The following is a 22,948-nucleotide window of genomic DNA, read 5'->3' as shown; positions in this document are numbered from 1 at the left end:
GTTCAGCTTGGTTGCTACCCCTCCACACCTGGTCATTACAAGGCCCCCCAAGGTAGGTGATGTAGTGTGTGACAGCATCCCTCATCTTCTGCTCCATGGCTAATGCTACTGGTCCTACACTCCATTTAGCTACACATAATGCTCAGGGCTTGAATTCCCCTATCAAGATGAGAAAGAGCTTCGATAAATACAAATCTCTTAAGCTAGACATTATCATGGTACAGGAAACTCATTTCCCTCAATGGTACAGTCCCAAATTTCTCCACCATCAATACCCCCTGTTCTACTTGGCGAAGGCAGAGGGAAAGACTAAAGGGGTCGCTATACTATTTTCCAAAGCCTGTAATGTCCCCTGGCAGGCAGATTATAAAGACCTAGAATATAGATTTATTCTAGTCAAAGGTTTTTCATAGAAGGCCATTTGTACTCCTTTATCTCATACCACACCCCCAACAAAGGTCAATTAAAACATTTTCAATTGATGTGGAATAGGCTGAACGCCCTCTTGGAGGAGACTCTTATTTTAGGAGGAGACTCCAACCAAGGAATCAATAAATCCAATCCATCCAAAACCCTCCTAACCCTTTCTACCAGGGTTAGCCTCAAAGATAGCAAGACAAATTCACGCAGAAGACCTGCCAGATGTCTGGCGAGAGAAGAACCCATCGAAGAGGAACTACACTAATTTTTCTAGCCCCCACCAGTCCTATGCTAGGATAGACCATATCCTAATAGCCACACATTATCTCCCTCATGTCTCTAGCTCCAAAATTATTAAAATAACTCTCTCAGACCACTCCATAGTGACCGTATCAATCTTTAAAAAATCACAACACCCCAAACACTCTCAGTGGAGGTTAAACAAATCCATTTTATCTGACCCAATTAGGGTCACTGAAGTCAATAAAGCCCTACTTGAATATCTCAGCCTTAATGAGACAGGCTACACCTCAGCAGAGATGTTGTGGGCTGCCCATAAAGTCACCATAAGGTGGAAGCTAATCCAAATCGCTACTCAAATGAAAAGAGAAAGAATGGTAGATATAGCTAAATTGGAACAGCGGTACTCTTCTCTTAGGGAAAGACACATGGCATCCCTCAGGGGTACCCACATTCCAAATAGATGTGGCCAGACTAGAGCTGAACCTGGCTCTCACAGTTTGACCAGAGACACAAATTTGCTGGAGTGGCGCTAAATTCTATACCCAGAAGGACAAACTTGGTCCAATGCTGGCTATAAACTCCCCTAGGCAGGAGGATCCACTCTCTTACCAAGATCTGGACACATGGTCAGCCCATAACATCTGATCCTACCAAAATCCTGGTAACTTTCAGAGATCTCTATGATAAACTTTATAGCCCCACCTCGCAGGGTAATCAACATGTCAATTCCTTGAGACCCTACCCATCCCCTCACTTTCAGATCAACATAAAACCATTCTAAAAAAAATCTATCATGATAGAAGAAATTTTGGAGGTCATTAGAAATCTAAAAACGGGGCCCCACCCTGGGTCTGGACGGACAGTTTGTCCCGTATTACATAGCTTTTGCTGAAACCCTAGCTGCATATGTTCTGTCTCCAGCATACCTTTCTCTCTCCTGAGGTTCAGAAAAGAGAATTCACCTTGTCATTTAATTTGTATATTGTGTTGTTGCATTATTAAGCTATAAATTATGTTTGTTCTAGGTTAGCTGTTATGCTTGCACCACCCACTGGCCAAACATTGATATAGTTTATAACAAAGCCATCCAGCCACTTAAGGATGAGATGTAAAAATTGTCACACCCTCTTTAGTCAGGAAGCGAAACCGCCATAGGGATTAGCTTGTTCAATCTCATGGCAGCAGCCTAGATGCTATGTCTCCCTATCCATGGCATCAGAGGTAAGCAATCTTCTCTTTCCTCCTCCACAGGCTATTAGGGAAAGGAATTAATAATTTCAGTCATTACATTATGTGATGTTTACTATTGTATTGTAATGTTATATTATTCTTGTTGTTTTCAGTTTTACCTCATACCAAATGTGTCATTCACGCATATATTAAAATCTGCAATGTGCCAATAAAAGACACAGACAAGAAATAACAGTCGATTATTGTGTGCACAGAAAAGGATCATCTGCCTGGATAGCCACCCATAGGCTCCGGGAGAATGGGGGGCGAGGCCAGAACAGCATACATGGCTAAATTCTTCAATGCCGAAGTATCAGTGACCCCCTTAGCTCTGACCAAAATACAGCTTTCATTACTGTTATCAAAAAACCTGACAAGTACCCAGAGGAGGTAGGTAATTATCGACCAATATCACTCATAAACAACAACCTGAAAATTCTCACCAAAATCTTAGTGAACTGACTAGCTTATTTCATAAGTGCTTACATCCACAAGGATCAGGTGGGTTTCATTCCAGGAAGACAAGGCCCCCTGACCAAACCAGAAGAGCCATAAATATAATTTCCATCCTAGAATCCAATTGGCCAGGAAATGCTAAACAACAAGGAATTCTGCTTTCCCTTGATTATACAGAAAGGATTCGACTCAGCGTCCTGGCCATATATCTTAACCCTATTGGAGCATTGGGGCTTTGGTCACCACTTCCTGTGCATCATGAGAGCCCTATACTCCTCTCCCAAAGCACTAATATGTCTACAAGGTTATTATTCTGCCCCCATTCACATTGCTAGAGGCACAAGACATGGCAGCCCTCTGTCACCACTGATTTTTGCAATAGCCATAGAAACCCTAGAAATTACAATACATGAAAATCCTGTTATAAAAGGGGTGTCTTGTGGTTTATCAAGTCCACAAATGCTGCTTATTCCTTATTGACTTAATTTTATTCATCACCTCCCCAACCTTTGTAGTACCCTTACCTCCTTTGGGAACATATTTGGCCTGCATGTCAATTATAACAAATCCCAAGCCTCAAACGTCTCTCTCGCCTCCGAGATGGTATCACTGCTGAAACAAAAACTTCAAATTTGACTGGAACGACTTCTCCATCAAATATTTAGGTATCTCCCTCACCTTCAAATTTGACATGTTACATACCAGGAATTACCCCCCATGTACCACAAACTAGAAAAAGATTAAAAGTTCTGGTCCAAACAAAACCTCTCATAGTTAGGGAGAATAAATGTCATCAAAATGACACTGCTGCCTAGAATAATCTACCTGTTCCACTCCCTCCTCATTCCAATAAGGAGAGACCACCTTAGGTCCTTTCAGAGCAAAATACTTTTACATAAATACTTTACATATATAAGTTTATATGGGGAACAACAACAAACCCTCTATCTCTCCTGTAAACAAGGTGGACTGGGCCTTCCTCACCTGCACAGATACTACCAAGCTTCCAGATCAGCCCAACTACCCACAATCTATACTTAAAAGGGAAAAACCTGATTGGGTCCAGATGGAGCTCCAAGCTGTGCCACACTACACATTGGACTTTCTCCTTTGGAACCCCCCCAGACACCGCCCACCAATCCTAGCCCCTACACTATCTCACGCCTTTGCTTTGTGGGACATATTAAGACAGGAGCCACACCTCATCTCAGGAATGAAACCCCTGTCACATCTCTTTCATAGCAATAAGAAAAGATAAGATTGCGCTATGGACAAATTTACCTGTTCGCTAGACAAGTTTAAATAAGTTTAAATGTTAAAATGACTACAATAAAGTGAACTGTGAGGGGTTAAAGCTGCCTGTGCTTGAAACCTATCCCTCAAGATGGGAATAGACTAGAAATCTGAAAAGTAAATTGAGCATTGGCGCTAAAACCTAAATGGTGTACTAAAAATGCTAATACTCTGCAAATTACATGAAATGAAGCCCAATGTGGGAATTTCACAAATACACTATATACGTGATATTAAAAATATATGTGAATGAAAATGTGTATCCGTTATCTTACAAAACAACCATGCACAAGTGTGGTAAAAAATACAACTAATCTATCACAACTAAAAATATAGGTGCTTTGGTAAAAAGTGCTTTTGCTCACATATATGAGCCAATACTTATACTCTAAAAAGTGACAATCAAAAAGGCATTGTGAAAATACCAAGTGAAAACATCAAAAAGATCATGTAATGTCCAATCCAAAATATATTATAATGTCCAACTAAAAATATTTGTTCAAAGTCGCATCATCTAGTTGCTGAAAAAACGCATAAGACTTTTATCAGATAGGAAGGTGAAGCAAGGTGACTGGTGTAAAAAAGGTTAAATTCCTCTCCGGTGCGCCACTCTGTGTTAGAGAAAAAATGTATATATGCGCTCACCAGACATTAAACCCTCAATGGGTTAACCAAGCAGTCACAGTATGAGCCACTGTGCAGCTCTCTCAGGGCTCTGCCACCGCTGTGCTGTGGGGATATTTTACACTCTTCCTTCCGTGAATGGTCCGTTTAGCGTTTGTACATGAAGGGAAACAGAAGTACAACCATGGTGCAATATTGTTGTGTAAACGTACTATGTTTATTAAAATCAGTTTACTCACAAATTCCAAAAAGACAGATCGCTATGAAATATGTTGCGCCGGCGTTACTGCTTGAATAGCAGTGTAAGGTGCACGTCCTAGGCCACGCCCTACGCGTTTCGTCAGAGCGACGTCGCTCCAGATGACGTCGCTCTGACGAAACGCGTAGGGCGTGGCCTAGGACGTGCACCTTACACTGCTATTCAAGCAGTAACGCCGGCGCAACATATTTCATAGCGATCTGTCTTTTTGGAATTTGTGAGTAAACTGATTTTAATAAACATAGTACGTTTACACAACAATATTGCACCATGGTTGTACTTCTGTTTCCCTTCATGTACAAACGCTAAACGGACCATTCACGGAAGGAAGAGTGTAAAATATCCCCACAGCACAGCGGTGGCAGAGCCCTGAGAGAGCTGCACAGTGGCTCATACTGTGACTGCTTGGTTAACCCATTGAGGGTTTAATGTCTGGTGAGCGCATATATACATTTTTTCTCTAACACAGAGTGGCGCACCGGAGAGGAATTTAACCTTTTTTACACCAGTCACCTTGCTTCACCTTCCTATCTGATAAAAGTCTTATGCGTTTTTTCAGCAACTAGATGATGCGACTTTGAACAAATATTTTTAGTTGGACATTATAATATATTTTGGATTGGACATTACATGATCTTTTTGATGTTTTCACTTGGTATTTTCACAATGCCTTTTTGATTGTCACTTTTTAGAGTATAAGTATTGGCTCATATATGTGAGCAAAAGCACTTTTTACCAAAGCACCTATATTTTTAGTTGTGATAGATTAGTTGTATTTTTTACCACACTTGTGCATGGTTGTTTTGTAAGATAACGGATACACATTTTCATTCACATATATTTTTAATATCACGTATATAGTGTATTTGTGAAATTCCCACATTGGGCTTCATTTCATGTAATTTGCAGAGTATTAGCATTTTTAGTACACCATTTAGGTTTTAGCGCCAATGCTCAATTTACTTTTCACATCTCTTTCATAACCCAAATTTTCCTCCAGGGCTGGATATTAAAGCCTTCCAGTGGTGGCTGGATAAGGGGCTGTACCGAATAGGACAATATTTTACATTTTGGGGCCCCATCTCCTAGCCCAATGTGTAAGCAAACTAGATCTTCCACAATTGGAACGTTTCTGATACAACCAAATCTCACATTTTCTACATAGCATCTGGAAAGATAAACCTGAACCTGATTCACAGCCTATGAGCTGTTGTGTGGTCAAGCCATGGAGCAGAGGGGCGGGATTTCAGTCAATGCGTCACTCTCCAAGCAATCAAGTAAATCCCCATATAGGATTGCTTGGGGGGTAGACCTCCTTTTCCAGTGGAACCTGGAGACCTGGTACTCTGCCCTGGCCATTTCATTTAGGGGCATTCTCAACACATCCCTATTAGAAGCAAACATAAAGGTCATGACTAGATGGTACATGACCCCAACCAGACTAACCACAATTTACCCCTCAGCAGACTGCCTATGCTTTAGGGGGTGCCAAATTGTGGGCATACTAGCCCATATCTGGTGAGAATGCTCTAAAATCAGGTCTTTCTGGAGAAGGATCTTCAGTAGTAGAAAGGTCACAGAATGCGAGATCTCCAGGTCCCCAGAGGTTGTTCTAATGAATTCACATATCCCAAGGATCTCCAGATGTAACCGAAAACTGATACACTTCATGTTGTTAGGAGCCAAACTAACCCTGGGTAAGGCCTGGGAGGAACCCTCCGTCTCAATAAAGGCAGTCAAATGGAAAGTCTCTTGGGTTATGACCCAAGAAAAAATGATTAGCATCCTGTCGGATTCAGCACGCAAGTTTGAAATTACCTGGGAACCTTGGGCCCAATTTATGGGAATCTCAATCACCCCAGGTATTACACCCCCCCCAAAGTTCAACCCAACGTTCTGATGAATGATTCTACTTTGTTATCTCCATTCCCCCGCACTCTATTCCATTTGCTACCTCTAGATTTCCTCTCTCTCTCCCACTCTGGGATCCTCCACAATTTCTACAGGGATTACACTAGGGCTATTCCCTAGCATATGATAACATTTTGTGAGGGAGCCCTGCCTGGGGGATGTGGGGGGGGGGGTGGGTGCCCCACCGCCCGGCACAGTATGTTCCCAATAGGGGTGACCCCTCTACTCATTTTGTCCTCCCTGGGGTGGGCCGAGCCTCCAGAATTAAGAACCTCTGACCCCTGGTGGCTACCTTAGCCTGGGGTGGTAAGTGTACAATCTGCTTTAGTACTTTAGAGATTGGTAATCAATATTGTTCAGTTTTGGGTTTATTCGTCGAGTCCCATCTCTTTTATGTTCATTGGTATTTCACAACTTGTATTCCACACATCCCTACTGTACATTTTATGTTTTACTCTTCTTCGTAAAAGAGTTTCTTCTCTGTGCTTTTTGTGAAAAATAAAAACACTTTGAAAGTAAAAAAACTGACAAGAGTTTCCAGGGATCCCCAAAGTTTTTATTTTTAAATAGAGGGTCAGTTTGCTGTCTCTCACATTGCTTGGGGTCCTACTGTGTTCAAAAAGAGTAAAAATAATAGCATTGAAGACCAAAAAAATGGCCATGAATTCATAAAATTAAAAAAATGCCCTGCATTCAAAAAAAGTTAAAAACGGTTAGCATAAAAATAGCCCCATGCATTCATAAAAGTAAAAAATACCCCAGCATCAGTAAAAGTTAAAAAAATCCTCTGCATCCATGTTCAGTGTTCAGTACAAATGCCTCAAATTCAATTGGAGGAATTGTGTCCCTATGTCAGTGGTCAGTGGGAGTAATAATGCCTCTGTGTAAGTGGTCAGTGGGAGGAATGGTATCCCTGTGCAGGCACTATTAAGAAGGAGATTGCTTTTGCTAATGAGGCCTGTTACAGTACTTGTTGCTAAAATACACTAAAGCATGCATAAAGGGTATTTTAATTGGAAAAGCAGGTCTACCACAAGCAGCAGGCCATTATTGGCTCACAGGCCATAGTTTGATCACTGCTGTTTAAATCCAATAAAGCTTTGGCCTAGCCCATGCAACATAAACAGCTGGTTATTTGGGTAAAGGCCGATTGATTGTTACCATGGGCCTATGTTTCTTAACAGTCAAATCTTTAATATTCTGTGAGTATTACAGAAATGATCAATTATTTTTGAGATGAGAAGGTTATGTGTGCAACTTCTAAAATGAGTGTATACTGGTAACCAGCACTTAGATAGGAAACAGATGGGCTTAGTCAAAGTTAGTAGTAAACAGAAGAAATTTGAAAGTCATGCCCTGCCTGGCAATGTTAGGTTCTTCAGCAGTTCATTCATAACTAACATTTTGAAAAGTCCCAGTTAATGAAGAGATGAGTAAACACGCCGTTTGATACTGATTGCACAGTTGGTTTCACAATATGTTTCTCAGATCGTTTTATTTTTTAGCGTTTGGATTTCAGATTCTGTTGGGGAGCTGCACTTTGTTTAAGTGGCATCCTGTCTGTAAGATGATTGCATGCTGTCTGATTCTAATTCACAGCCTGACACAGAGGTAAAATAACACTGTACTAAAAAAAAAATGTTTTCAAATGACTTTTATTACTAGCTTGTTTGAATCCACCTCCAGAGTATTTACAAGAAGCAACAGATTTATACGAGCAACTAATTTAGATGGTATTATCCAAAACAACCTCTTGTTTAGAAGAGATAAGCATGAAATGTAGGCTGTGGAGGAGGAAGCAAAGAAAACAAAACAACTTTATGCAAAAACAGAATAAATCAAAACAAAGGCATTGAAAAAAACAAAAAACAAAAAACAGCTTGTGGTAAAACCTTTGTGATTTAAGTAATGTAAGAATAAAAGTTTATTCTTCTGAATTAAAAATGTAATAAAAATTAAAAAAAAATATGGCAATTTAGTGCCCAGCAGTCAAGAAGTAGTATACACTTCTGTCATGTTTCATTGCAGTTTGCAAAACAGATCTGCAACTAACAATAATTTGGTTACCAGATAATATAATTGGAGATGTGTATGGGGAAATTTTTAAGTAGAATTCGAGGTATGCCACTTTTTAAACACTTCTTGTCTACCTTATAGCAATTTTACTGCTACAGGGTGGCTCTTCTGTGTAGAATCACGTGTATATATAAGTGCTTTTGCACTTCCACCTGCACGGGGAGCATGCACACCGCCAGTGGCCGCTTCTGCTGTGGATGCTTAAATCAGAAGCAGATCTGCGGGTGCCAGGCACTCAATGTCCTTAGTTACCCGCCAATCATCATGAATACACACAGAATAGGGATCTGCCTATGTAAACAAGGCAGATTGTCACTCTGACGGGGGGAAAATAATGGATTTGGTGTTCCTGCAAAGCAGGGACTAGAATCAATTTCTTCCCCTAGTGCAAGCACCAGACTGTTTACACAAATCACTGGCTAGGCACACAAGCAACTCATTGATCACCCTATATGTTTAACCCCATCCCAGCCAGTGTCATTAATAGAGTGACAATGCATATTTTTAGCACTAACAACTGTTTTAGTGTCACTGGTTCCTGCAAAGTGTCAGTTAGTGTCCGATTGTTTGTCACAAAATTGCAGTCCCACTATAAGTCACTGATCAGCGGCATTATCAGTATAAAAATAATTAATTCCAATTCCATAAATATATCCCATAGTTTGTAGACACTATGATGTTTGCGTAAACCAATTAATATATGCTTATTGGAGTTTTTGTTTTACCAAAAACATGTAGCAGAATATATATTGGCCTAAACTTATGAGTACAGTGCTGCATGACTGCACAATTTGTCAGTTAAAATAATGCAGTACCGTATCGCAAAAAGTTACCTGGTCATGAAGGGGGGTAAATCTTCCATTGGTCAATTGGTTAAATAGCTATATTGGTCCAGCTTGAACCAATGTAACTATGTAAATACTGTGCCATTTCTGTGGGATCCCTCTAGAAGCTGGAAATCACTGCAGTAGACACAACTACACCAGTTTTCTCCACTAGATTCTGGTTCCTGTGCCAAGTGGTTGCCCTGCTGCACTCTGAACACAGGATGTTGTTCGCTCGGCACAAGCACCATTTAGAGAATACTTTGCATCTTCTCAATGAACATAAAATGTTCTCTAATTAGTGAAGTGGGGCAGTGATGTCATGCTCTCCACCCAGTGCATTTAAAGAATGCTTTGCAATCACTGAGAAAATGCAACACATTATGCGAATGGCATCCATGCTGAACTGGCTGTGTTCAGAATGCAACAGCACAGCCACATGGAAAAAGTCCTGAAAGCTAGTGAAGATCATTGGAGTAGCAATGTCCCTAGTACTCTGGTAAAATATTTGTCAATATGGGATACAACCCTCTTGGTTGCATATTTAGTGGAAATCATGATATCATATAATTGGGTGTAAAAGTTAAGACTACTGATCTTCAGATGGCTTCATTGGTGGTGTTTAACTTGCCTGCAGTTGAATTGTTTTTTTTTCCTGGCCTCAGTGAGTATTGCTTAGTAGGATGCCTGCCTGGAAATTAAGGGCCAAGCTGGAACAAAATGCCATACCTGCAATACTTTTTTAATTCAGCAGATTGTTAGGGATTTAAATATGTAATGTAGTATTTAGACATCAAACCTTTTGTACGCTTAAATGATGACTCCAATTCATAAAAGCTCTGCCTCTGACATTATCTGATTATTTTAGTAAATATTACTGGTTCGTATGTGCTACTGGAGGGCAACACTGCATCAGTTTAATATTTACAGCTACAGGACGTTTCTACTGTGCAGACAACCAAACAAGACAATGAAGGGATGTTTTCATGTTTTTTGAACCATAAAGAGCCCTTTAAGGCTTCTCAAATTTCGCTACACAGCTTGTCCCCTACAGTTTTCTCAAGGAATTTGGCCACTCATGCCCAAAAGTGCAAAGAAGAGTGAAAGCAAATTTAAAAAATGTTATCACAATTTGGTGATTTTGAGATTAGTTGCTGCCCCATTTAACGCTACCACTCTAGACTTTACCCTAGGAGTGTCATTATGGTAAATGTAGTTTTATGCACTGCAACCCACCCCCGCCCTACATAAAATATTTATATTTCTATAAAATGTGAATTTTCCTTTGTAAACAGAAGTCAACTTTTATTCTGTAATGGTTAGAAGATTGTGTTTAAAAGCATAAGCTAGTTATTTACCTGTCCTTGGGATTCCTGGCTAAAATTGCTTCACCTACATACCACTTTGTGATTACCTGTTATATGTTAATAAGGCTGCAGATTGTAGTAAAGTTCTAGGCACACAGAGTTCCCCAAAAGAATAACTGAAACATTTTTAGGCGTAGAACCAAGACCCACTTATTCAAACTAAAGCTGAATATATTCATGACAGTAATAAAATGTAACTGACTACAGTTAAGTAAGAAGCAGACTTTCTAAGTTGAATTGACATTGGTGAATGCACTTGGAAGCCTGAGATATTGTTCTTTGAAAGACAACACAAGAAGGACACCTAGGTCACTAGAACCCACAGCATGAGCTCTGAATCAGCATTTGGAACAGAATTGAAGGCGACTTAGCAATATTTTTTCTATCTGTTAAAGCTGTATAGAGGTGGGGAACTATTCAACAGAAAACAAAAACAGCTAATACCCATAATCTTTACAGCCATTTAGGAGTTTTAGAATTCCTTCAGACTGGGCTTAACACCTTAGGGCTTACTGAGATAAGTAATTAGCTGCATGATGCAGAAACAGACCATCCCCTTGTACTAAAAAACATAGTTTCTTGCTTGACAAGGCCCCCTTCATCGTTATGGATTCATCTCCATACATCTGTATATTATTTTGACTTAGTGTGGGAGAGTGTAGACACTCCAGCAGTCAAAATAGTGTATTATTATGCATTGTATAACTGCTAGTGTCAAGGTTGCAGGTTTCTGTATATATTTGTTGATCATAGATTTCCACTTTCTAAAACCCTTTTGATTCTCATCAATATCCTTTTGGCATATTTCAGCTTCATTAGATATAAATGAATTCAATCAACAGAAGAGAGAATCTAATGAATCTAATGAATGTCTCTCATTTATTAGTTTATTAGATTCACTATTCATTAGACTGATTAAAAGGCAGGGCTTCTGACTAAAACAAAAAAAAATATGTAAAACAATATGTATAATTTTTATAATAGCAAGATAAAAGGGAATTAAAACTGATGCCTCTAGCAAAATCTTAATGAGATTTACATTTTTGAAACACTTATTCTAGTTGAAAAGTTTTTTTTTCAAAATTCTTTAATAAAGTTTATCGTAAGTAAAATTGTGGTATGCTAACTTACAAATGTGGCTTTTCTGTTGTCATATAACACATTAAAACACAATTGATTGCAACCAATCAGATTTTAGTTGGCTACTATCAGTCTTGTAAATGATGGATTTTGGTGAATAGCTAGGGGTTATTTTTATTAGAGGACCCAAACTGTCAAAGTTGTGTTCTCAAAAGACACAGGATCAGTTCCCAGTATTGTCTATAGTTTATTTCTGGAGCTGACCTTATCCACTTTCTGACTTGCCATGCCTTGTTCTGAGCTGTGGAGATGACTATCTTGGTTGAGGATCAGGGATTTTCTTCCTTGTGTTAGAATTGTCTCCTTGATATATTTTGATCTGTCGATGAGCATCAGGAGAGCAGCATAGAGCACAAATCCAAAATATAAATGAAGCTGGGACAGGAAGCTTACTGTACATACTGCAGGTCCTTAGGTGCAGCTAGTGTTGGGACAAGCTCACCTGGTGCGTACTGCTCCCTCTCCTTCAGAGGGTTTAGGTGGGTAGGACATTGGTGGAAAGAGGGAAAGGAGGGCAATTTAAAGTGGAAGGGAAGTACTGTAACTGGAGGGGAGGGGGGGTTGGTGGGGGTAAGGTACATGTCCCAGAGGCACTGTAATGAAATGGGAGACATGGGTAATTGGGTAAGAGGAAACTTCTATGACTGAAGGGGGGTGACGTAAGCATCTGTCACTAGAGAAAAGGTGAACATTTACCATTTACACCAAACTGCATACAGCTGTTGCAAGCTTTTTGGTCATCATCAATACACTGTATAGAATCCATAACTTCTATGACATAGGGCATGAGATCAAACAAGACAGTATAAACATACATGTTATGGTGGGAAGAAACTAAAGGAATCAAAGAGCTGTATTCAGTACATAGCACAGAAAAGCATTCCTAAAGTGATTGAAAAGGATTATTATTATTATTTGTTTTTAAAATAACAAACATGCTATATTTACTTGCTCTATGTAATGCTTTTGCACAAAACAGCCCCAATCCTCCTCTTCTCAGATCCTCCACTGGTGCTCCTGGCTCCCCCCTGCCAAGTGTCCCTATAGCAAGCCTCCTGTTCATTGACACACAAAGTGCTGCTTGGCCCTGCCCTCCCTCCTCACTGGCTGTGATTGACAGCAGTGACTCCTCTGCTGTGTCTGAACCAATGAGGAGGGAAAGAGACTCTGCTCTTGTGCACAGCACTGGATCAATATCAGGCTTAGGTAAGGGGGGAGGGCATTCAGAAGGTTTTTTAAGTTTTAAGAATCCATTAAGGTAAAACACCTTCTGCCTTTAGAATCACTTTAAAAGAGAAGGTGTCCAGCTGGATTAAATGGTTCTACAGCATTATAATTGCACTATACAACAATGGTTGTGGATGTGCATTTGGCTTTTTGGGGTGTAAAGAAATGTTTGACATGTCTCCGACCCAATGTCTTGAAATTAAGGAACAATTCTCTTATTTTTGGGATGTGTGATGGAATGAAAAATGTGAATACCTTCTGTTTTAAGAATGCTTTATTATGTTATGCACTGAGTAGATATTTGGGGCTATTGATTATGGAAACTAGAAGAAGTTGGTGTTCTTTGTGAGAGAAAATCTGCAAGGTGTTTTATCCAGGGAGTTAGAGCATTGTTGGATAGCCTAAAAGGAAGGGTCTATTGTCAATTAATGGCTGAGTTATATATTTGTCATTTCGGGTGGACATCACATGACGTCCTCCCAGAATGCTCATCACAAGTGGACCTGAGGTTGTGCTGCTACACCATCTCTCACAGCTGTATCCATGTAATCGCTGTAACCAATCACAGCAGATTGCATGACAATTGTAAACGATGTATGGCTTCCTCTCATGCCATCCATTGTGTAGAATTGTGTTGCTAGTTGTGATTGGTCACAGTATTCACATGGTACAGATAGGGACAATCACAGGCCATCTGTACCATGTGATTAGTTGTGACAATCACAGCTAATCACAACAATACATACTGAATGAATCAGTTTCATTCAATAAAACGGTTGCTTATACCAATGAAATTCACTGATATAAGCAATCGCAATGTGTAAAAAAAAAAAATCCTTATCTCTAACTATGGTAACATTGTATTGCTCTGGTCACAGTATGTAAAAAAAAAATTGTAAAAAAAAAAAAAAAAAGAAAGAAATAAGAAGAAAAGAAAAGCAAATTAAAATTGTTAAAATTATTATAATTTTTTTACATACTGTCACCAGTCAGTGTCCCTGATCACTGCAACACCAGTCATATGATAAAGCTGTACTGCACTGGTGAAAGTATGTTTTTGTGAGAAAAAAAATGTATTTCTTAATTTTCCAAAAAAATCCCATGCTTTATACAGGTTGTATATTGTACTGTTACATTGCACCACAGCTGTGCCAAGAAGATTGAGCCAAGACAGTGGGGTTTCTAGGTAGAGTGCAGGCCCAATTAAAACCAGAAGCTTCTTCGGGGGTCAGTGCTACACTTAAAAACTCTGTATCCAGGAACACATGGATGGATTATCGTCTGTCCTGGACTAGATGGTGTTCATTTTGTAATGAGTTGAGCTTGGATGCTTTAGATGCAGATGCCTATGTATCTCTGGTGTTCCTGTCCAAGTTGATTTAATCTAAACTCAATCCTGCCTCAGTGCACAAGATAACAATCACAGCCAGTCACAAGTACTGCCCACGTGCAAGGTGGTGGTGCATGCCCCTAGGCCACGCAAAGAGAGGTGATCGGGGATGAGGCTTGTCACCCTGACACAGTCCAACTCCGATCGCAGTAAATAGCCAATGAAATTGGCTCTTTACCATGTGACCAGCTGTGTCCAATCACAGCCAGTCACAGAATGTCAACAAACCGCGGTAACAAGATGTTACCAGGTTCTCTTCCTCACACACCGATCGTGTGTGAGAAGGAGATTTCGGTAACATCTCGTTACTGCTCACAGTGTACCCCAACCACACTGATTGCCCCCCTAATAAAGAGGACCTGTCACCATCCATCAAATTACCTGTCATCACCCATCAAAATACCTGTCACCACCCATCAAAGTACCTGTCATCACCCATCAAAGTTCCTGTCATCACCCATCAAAGTACCTGTCACAGCCCATCTGAGTACCCGAGTACCTGATTTTCTGAGTACCACACATGCCTGACAAAGGGGTCCTGCGTGACTCTGAAATGTTGTGCCTTTTTGTGTTGTGAACATGCAATAAATTAAACTGTTTGGATGCCACCTTGTGCTGATCCTTGGTGTGCTGGCAAATATCTACGTTGTACCTGAGTACTTGTCACAGCCCATCTGAGTACCTGAGTACCTGTCACAGTATTTCTGAGTACCCAAGTAACTGAGTACCTGTCACTACCCATCTAAGTACCTGTCACTGCCCATCAGAGTACCCGAGTACCAGTCATCAGGCCATCAGAGTACCTGAGTACCTATTTGTTGCCCATCAGAGTACCTGAGTACCTGTCACCAAGCCATCAGAGTACCTGAGTACCTGTCACCAGGCCATCAAAGTACCCGAGTACCTGTCCCCAGGCCATAAGAGTACCTGAGTACCTGTCACCAGCCCATAATAGTACCCGAGTAGCTTTCACCAGCCTATAATACTACCTGAGTACCTGTCACCAGCCCATAATAGTACCTGTGTATCTGTCACCAGCCCATCAGAGTACCTAAATACCTGTCTCTAGCCCATCAGAGTACCCGAGTACTTATCTGCAGCCCATGCCTCATAGAATATAAGTTGGGGTGTTTGCATTCCAAAATGGGGTCATTTTGTGGGTAATTCCACTGTCCCGGTGCTCAAGGACGTTCAAAATTGTGATAGGTAGGAATGAAATGAGATGTGTAATTTATGCTCCTAGCACGCCTGAAGGTACTACTTCAATGCTGGGTCTCTGTATGTGGACTGTAAAAGTCTCACACATGTGGTATTGCCATACTCAGGAGGAGTAGCAGAATGTGTTTTGGGGTGTAATTTTTACTATATACATGCTATGTGTTAGAAATATCTTATAATCTGACAACTTTTTTCACTTATGTCGCAAAAAATAAAAAAACCAGTGGTGATTAAATACCACCAAAACAAAGCTCTATTTGTATGAAAAAATGATAATAATGTTTGGGTACAGTGTTGCATGACTGAGTAATTGCCATTCAAAGTGTGAGAGTGCTGAAAGCTAAAAATTGGTCTGGGCAGGAAGGGTATATAAATGTCTTTATAAGGTTTGTTCCGGGTCTATTTTGCCCTATTTTGGGTCACTTATCTGCAATAAGTCTGGACATTTTTAATATGGGCCTGCAAAATTTGATAGAGAAAGCCACGGTGTTGGGATGGCCTCATCTGTCTCTTCTGGCTTCGGCCAATGGAGAGTAGTCGTCCAGCATGGTCTGGATGCACACCATGAAATTCTGTTTAATGTATTTTAGCCAGGATCATATTTCATTTTAATTCTGAGTTATTATTATCAGGTCACCCCTTGGATAACACTGTGGCCACTAATTAATTGATTTGTTTAAAAAAATTATCTGTTGTTGGTGTCTTCCTTTTTCTAATGTCCCTTTGTGCTGGCCCATGTAATGTCATAGCAATATGCTGGGCCATCATGGCACAGCACAAAGGGGGTCTGCAGATCTCTTCTTCCTGTTATTTAATTGCAGGTTGCCATTGGTTGCAGCGGTATCCCTGGGCAGCAACAGCCATGGGATTGGTCAGAGGTATCGGGCAATCGATTGGTCTAAATTGGTGCATAAAGCATGCGGAAGGAGCTGATAAAAGGAGCTGAGGACTGTCTCTCACAGACCGTCTGGACCGGACCATGACTTCCACCCACCCTCCCTAATTTCATGAAGCAGTCATGATGTTGTTCAGTGGGGGAGTAATCGTCCAGCATTGTCTGGATGGACACCGTGACATTTTGTTTAATGTATTTCAGCCAGGATGGCATCATATTTAATTTTAATTCTGAGTTATTATCTGGTTACCCCTTGGATAACACTGTGGCCAGTAATTAAATTGCCAAAATAAAATATATTATTTGTTTAAAAAAATGATCTGTTGTTGGTGTCTAACTTTTTCTAATGTCCCTTTGTGCTGGCCCATGTGGTATGAGTATATCTTTGGTTTTCAGAAAGTTTTACTGTGCAACACACAGATTAGCATTGAATGTTTTTTTTTTTTCTCTTCTTTTTATTGCAGTTCCTTTTTATGATAACCTGTATGGTTATACTGTAACTTTGAGAATAAAACAGAAAGTCCTCAACTGCTTGGAGCCTAGAGTTCTTGTGTGAGCACAATAGAGTGCTAGGAAATTTCTCAACCGCCACTAGTAATTTTTCAATGTTGGGACCCTGCTGCGATCTTTCTTCCTAATTATTTGGATATGGAACATACAGTATATAGTGCAAGGCTTCTTTCTTTTTCTATGAAGTTATATATTGCACAAGAAATGAGAAAAGCTCTTTAGGCAACAACAGAGGCTCACTTGAGATGTTTAGAAGAGCTTGATATTACCCTGGTTAACTCCTGCTTTTACAGACTGTCGCAAAAATAAAATAAAATCTATTGCATAATTTAAGTGTCCAGATATGTACAACATATGGCTTTCCGTAGAAACAGTATAGTAAACAATGAATAGCCATTCCTTAGACCAAATAGTCACATTTAAAAAAAAAAAAAAAACCTTCAGGGACTGTTCATTAACCCCACAAATTTTTTTTTTCAGGATATAAAAAGAATACAAAAAATAGCAAAAATAGTAATTTGCTATGGTAACATACACAACAGCATGGGCTCATCTGCTCTAATTTCAACACTATTTCAGCATTTAACATGAAAAATAAGTGTTTCATAATAGCAGGTAAAAAAATAAAAATACATTAAACAAAAAAATCACAAATAGAGAAATACTCCTGTATAAGTGTGCAGGCATGTTCCTATGTGACAAACATACCATTCTGCATTAATAAATATATAACAAATAAAGCATTTTTTTCATAAAACAATACCTTTTTTGGGAGGCAAGGAAGGGGGGGCAGCTTTTCCCGGTGTTATTGCAGGGGTTACTGGCAACCGACCAGCTGTGACAAATAAACAAAATAAACAGAATCAATCATTAAATCCGGTCTATAAACAAAATTAACTTTTAAAATAGACAAAGATAAAAAAAAAAAAAACTACCATAGAATACTGTATGTTATTTAAGTTTTTTTTTGTAGACCGTTGATGTTCCAGACAATGAAATGCACTTAACTTAGAAATTTAAATGAAGATAACTTTGAATACAAAATTGAATGTGTAAAGGAAATAAAAAATAAATAAAAGATTTTGTATGTGATTGAATGATTGACATAAAAGCAGTTTTACTTTTCTTTCATTCACTTTTCTTAAGTGAATAGTTTTCACTTGTTTAGTAAATCAATCTGTAGACTTGCATTGTGCGATAGAGCCTTAAAATGCAACCATTGTGTAATGCTTAAAAGCAGGAAAGCCAGCATGTTTTTTTTTCTTACAAGGCGGTCCTGTGTGACAGGGCAGGAGCCCTGATTTTTCATATGCTGCAGTTACAGTGCCTTGCAAAAGTATTCGGCCCCCTTGAACTTTTCAACCTTTTGCCACATTTCAGGCTTCAAACATAAAGATATAAAATTTTAATTTTTTGTGAAGAATCAACATCAAGTGGGACACAATTGTGAAGTGGAACGAAATCTATTGGATATTTTAAACTTTTTTAGCAAATAAACTGAAAAGTGGTGCGTGCTAAACTATTTGGCCCCTTTACTTTCAGTGCAGCAAACTCACTCCAGAAGTTCAGCGAGGATCTCTGAATGATGCAATGTTGTCCTAAATGACTGATGGTGATAAATAGAATCCACCTGTGTGTAATCAAGTCTCTGTATAAATGCACCTGCTCTGTGATAGTCTCAGGGTTCTGTTGAAAGTGCAGAGAGCATCATGAAGACCAAGGAACACACCAGGCAGGTCCATAATACTGTTGTGGAGAAGTTTAAAGCCGGATTTGGATACAAAAAGATTTCCCAAGCTTTAAACATCCCAAGGAGCACTGTGCAAGCGATCATTTTGAAATGGAAGGAGTATCAGACCACTGCAAATCAACCAAGACCTGGCCATCCCTCTAAACTTTCAGCTCAGACAAGGAGAAGACTGATCAGAGATGCAGCCAAGAGGCCCATGATCACTCTGGATAAACTGCAGAGAACTACAGCTGAGGTTGGGGAGTCTGTCCATAGGACAACAAATCAGTCGTACACTGCACAAATCTGGCCTTTATGGAAGAGTGGCAAGAAAAAAGCCATTTCTCAAAGATATCCATAAAAAGTCTTGTCTAAAGTTTGCCACAAGCCACCTGGGAGACACACCAAACATGTGGAAGAAGGTGCTCTGGTCAGATGAAACCAAAATCGAACTTTTTGCCCACAATGCAAAACGATATGTTTGGCGTAAAAGCAACACAGCTCATCACCCTCAACACGCCATCCCCACTGACAAACATGGTGGTGGCAGCATCATGGTTTGGGCCTGCTTTTCTTCAGCAGGGACAGGGAAGATGGTTAAAATTGAGGGGAAGATGGATGCAGCCAAATACAGGACCATTCTGGATGAAAACCTGTTGGAGTCTGCAAAAGACCTGAAACTGGGACAGAGATTTTCTTCCAACAAGACAATGATCCCAAACATACAGCAAAATCTACAAAGGAATGGTTCACAAATAAACGTATCCAGGTGTTAGAATGGCCAAGTCAAAGTTCAGACTAGAATCCAATCGAGAATCTGTGGAAAGAGCTGAAAACTACTGTTCACAAACGCTCTCCATCCAACCTCACTGAGCTCGAGTTGTTTTGCAAGGAAGAATGGGCAAGAATTTCAGTCTCTCGATGTGCAAAACTGATAGATACATACCCCGAGCGACTTGCAGCTGTAATCGCAGCAAAAGGTGGCTCTACAAAGTATTAACACAAGGGGGCCGAATAATTTTGCACGCCCCACTTTTCATTTTTTTATTAGTTAAAAAAGTTTCAAAAATCCAATAGATTTCGTTCCACTTCACAATTGTGTCCCACTTGTTGGTGATTCTTCACAAAAAATAAAATTTTTATATCTTTATGTTTGAAGCCTGAAATGTGGCAAAAGGTTGAAAAGTTCAAGGGGGACGAATACTTTCGCAAGGCACTGTATGTATCTTGTACACCTCTTTTCCCTCCCCAGCCCGTGACCAAATAGTGAAAGAAAAGTAGCAGACTGATGAATTCATCGTTCTTTCAATCTACTCTCTTCTCCTAGTAGCATGTTCCTTGGTAACACTATGTGGTAAAAAAAAAAAATTGACTCCTTGTTCTGATTTTTCCCTCTCCCAGTCTGATCTTTGCTGTATACAGAAAAATACCAGGTCAAATTCAGACATTTGCACTGATTGTATTCATAAGGTACATTTAATGATCTATCAATTACTTACCAAAGATCTGCATAATTAGTGTATTTTATATCTCCCTGAAGTTGTGCTTTAATGTGCTTTTCTTTTAAAGAAAACTGAAGATTGATCAATAAATTTTGACAACTGCATCTTGGTAGTAGTGATTAGATATTTTGGTGCAAATTTAAACAGTCTGTATGCATTGCAGTCTGCTTGTTCAAACTATCAGAATGACCTGCAGGATTTTTAATACCTGAATGGGCTAAGTCTACTCTGCCCTTGAAACACAGCTGTGATGATTTACTAAAGTAAAAAAAAAAAAAAAAAAAGACTGTTGCACTCTGCAAGTGCATTTACTCCAGATCTTAGTAAATGAGGTGAAACTTCACTTTGCGAAGATTACCCAATCATGCTCCATTGACTGAGGATGAGATCCTCTCAGCCTTGGCTCAAACACATAATGGCTGGGCACCTGGAGCAGATGGTTTGACATCCAAAGGTTACAAAAGATACACCTCACAAATGAAACCGACCCTTCAAGTTTATAATAATGGGTTTGAAACAAGGAAACTCTCCCCTCTATAAATTAGGTAATTATAGTCGTCCTATTAATGCCAGAAAAGGAGACCCCCTCAGCAGACTCCTATAGACCTATCTCGCTATTTTGATGTTAAACTTTTGGCTAGAGCACTGGTCAATCAGTTAGCCAAATGTATTCAAAAAGTGATTCATAGAGATCAGTCTGGATTCATACCAATGAGGTCCACGGCTCAAAACCTACACAGTCTATTTTTAAACTTACAATTATCTACTGACAACCCCAGTAATAGAGCCATCTTCTCTTTAGATGCTGCCAAAGCATTGAACAGCATTGAATGGCCCTATTTGTGGGAAGTACTGTCAAGATTTGGTTTGGGCAACATCTTTCTCAGATGGATACAGTTGTTATATGCATCCCCCTCCTCGAGGATGTGGGTTAATGATGACATCTTTGAACCTTTTAGGCTGTTCAGGAGCACTCAGCAGTTTCACCCCTGCTGTTTGCAATGGCCTTGGAACCCCTGGCCATTCATGTAAGAACATCACAGGTTTCCTCCAGGGTACCCAAAAAGATGTCATTTCTTTATATCTTTTATAAATGACACTTTGATTTATCTGGGAGACACGGATAGCTCTCTGAGGAATGTGATGCAATTAATCGCTGACTTCAGAGCTTTATCGGGGTTCACTATCAACTGGAACAAATCAGTACTCATGCCCCTAGACCCACTTCCACAACCTATTCCAGACTGTGCAAGGAATGTCCAAGTGGTCACTGAATTCCGATACCTCGGAATCCAGGTGACTCAGGACCAAAACCAATACATCACATTGAATCTGGTTCCCTTGTTACATAGATTTTGGGATGGACCAAACTTCCGTTATCAGTCACTGGTAGAGCCCAATTAAAAATAATGGTGTGGGCCCCACAACTTTTATACATATGCTCCCGTATGGATCACCCATAAATGATTTTCCCAAATAGACTCACAATTCAGAGCTTTAATCATTGCCCACCACTATTATCACCAGGGAAACAACATTGAAAGCATTTATTATAGGTTTTTATATAGCTTTTAATTGACACAGCACTTTACATATATTATAAATTCACCAGTCCCTGCTGTCTTACAATCTAATGCCCCCAACTCACATTAATACATTAAGACATACTAGGGCCAATTTAGATAGCAGTCAATTAACCTACCAAAATGTTTTTGGAGTGTGGGAAGAAACCAGAGTACCCAGAGGAAACCCACATAGGCAAACGGAGAACTCCAGGCAGGTAGTGCCATGGTTTGGATTTGGTGCGACAATCCTAGTGTTGCTAGGGTGAAGTGACTAACCATTTAGCCACTATGCTGACCACATTAAACATTGCCTATCATTGTCAGGTAAAAAGAAAGTGCTTTGGAACGTGTGTGGATGGAATTCTCTTGAACCCCGAGGTGGTTAACCGCTTGTTTGTCAAAACACAAGAGTGTGAGGCAATATTTTCTGGTGAGTTCACATTCAACTGGGGAGTGGAGACATGCTTGCTCATGCGGTGTGGTGTCGGATTAACATATCAACTGATGTTTCGTAGATTCTGCTCTATCAAGTTTATCTATGGACTATATTTTATTGTTTTACACATTATCACAATTTAGTGTGTAGCGTAATGTGTTTTTGGTATTCCTTACTCTCAACGCGACTTATTACCTCTATTCATTTATACTGCGTAGTTTTATACATGTTTAATCTTTAAAAGTGGCTGCTATTTTAATTATACTACTTTTTATCCATGGCGCAGTGTATAGATCCCAATTGACGGTGTGTTATGGATCTTGTATGCTTAATGTATTATCACAGCATAATTTATCCATGCTATAATTTTCTACAGTGCTTTCAGGAGAGGCACAATCAGTTAATTACATACTAATGCCTCATACATATAATTGGATTTTTCTGAGGTTTTGTCTGTGGAAAATCCAATCGTGTGTACGAGGCTTTAGGGTGAATATGCTCACTCACTCCATTGAACCTATGGAGGAAGCCAAGGTTGTTATCCAGGCTGGACTACAAGCATGTCTTATCTTCCTCTCCTCTTCTCTATTGCATTGTGGGTGGAGAATTAGTAATTTACAGAAGGAAGTCAAT

The 22,948-nt window shown here is 39.7% G+C and overlaps 1 protein-coding gene across 50 annotated transcripts in view; it reads right to left on the bottom strand.

The window, feature by feature from the left end:
* TRDN (triadin) overlaps positions 1-22,948 on the bottom strand; it is a 1,056,665-nt gene that overhangs the window by 672,251 nt on the left and 361,466 nt on the right. For all 50 annotated transcript variants that reach the window (XM_077486957.1, XM_077486959.1, XM_077486986.1 and 47 more), the window contains one exon: positions 17,847-17,918. In XM_077486957.1, coding sequence (XP_077343083.1) covers positions 17,847-17,918 — 72 coding nt within the window. The remainder of the gene's footprint in view (positions 1-17,846; positions 17,919-22,948) is intronic.

The sequence above is a fragment of the Lithobates pipiens genome, unplaced genomic scaffold, assembly GCF_037356315.1.
Source record: "Lithobates pipiens isolate NorthernLeopardFrog02 unplaced genomic scaffold, aLitPip1_a1.2 Scaffold_18, whole genome shotgun sequence".
NCBI lineage: Eukaryota > Metazoa > Chordata > Amphibia > Anura > Ranidae > Lithobates > Lithobates pipiens.
The sequence above is the reverse complement of the archived record's forward strand: the minus strand, read 5'-3'. Positions and strand labels throughout refer to the sequence as shown.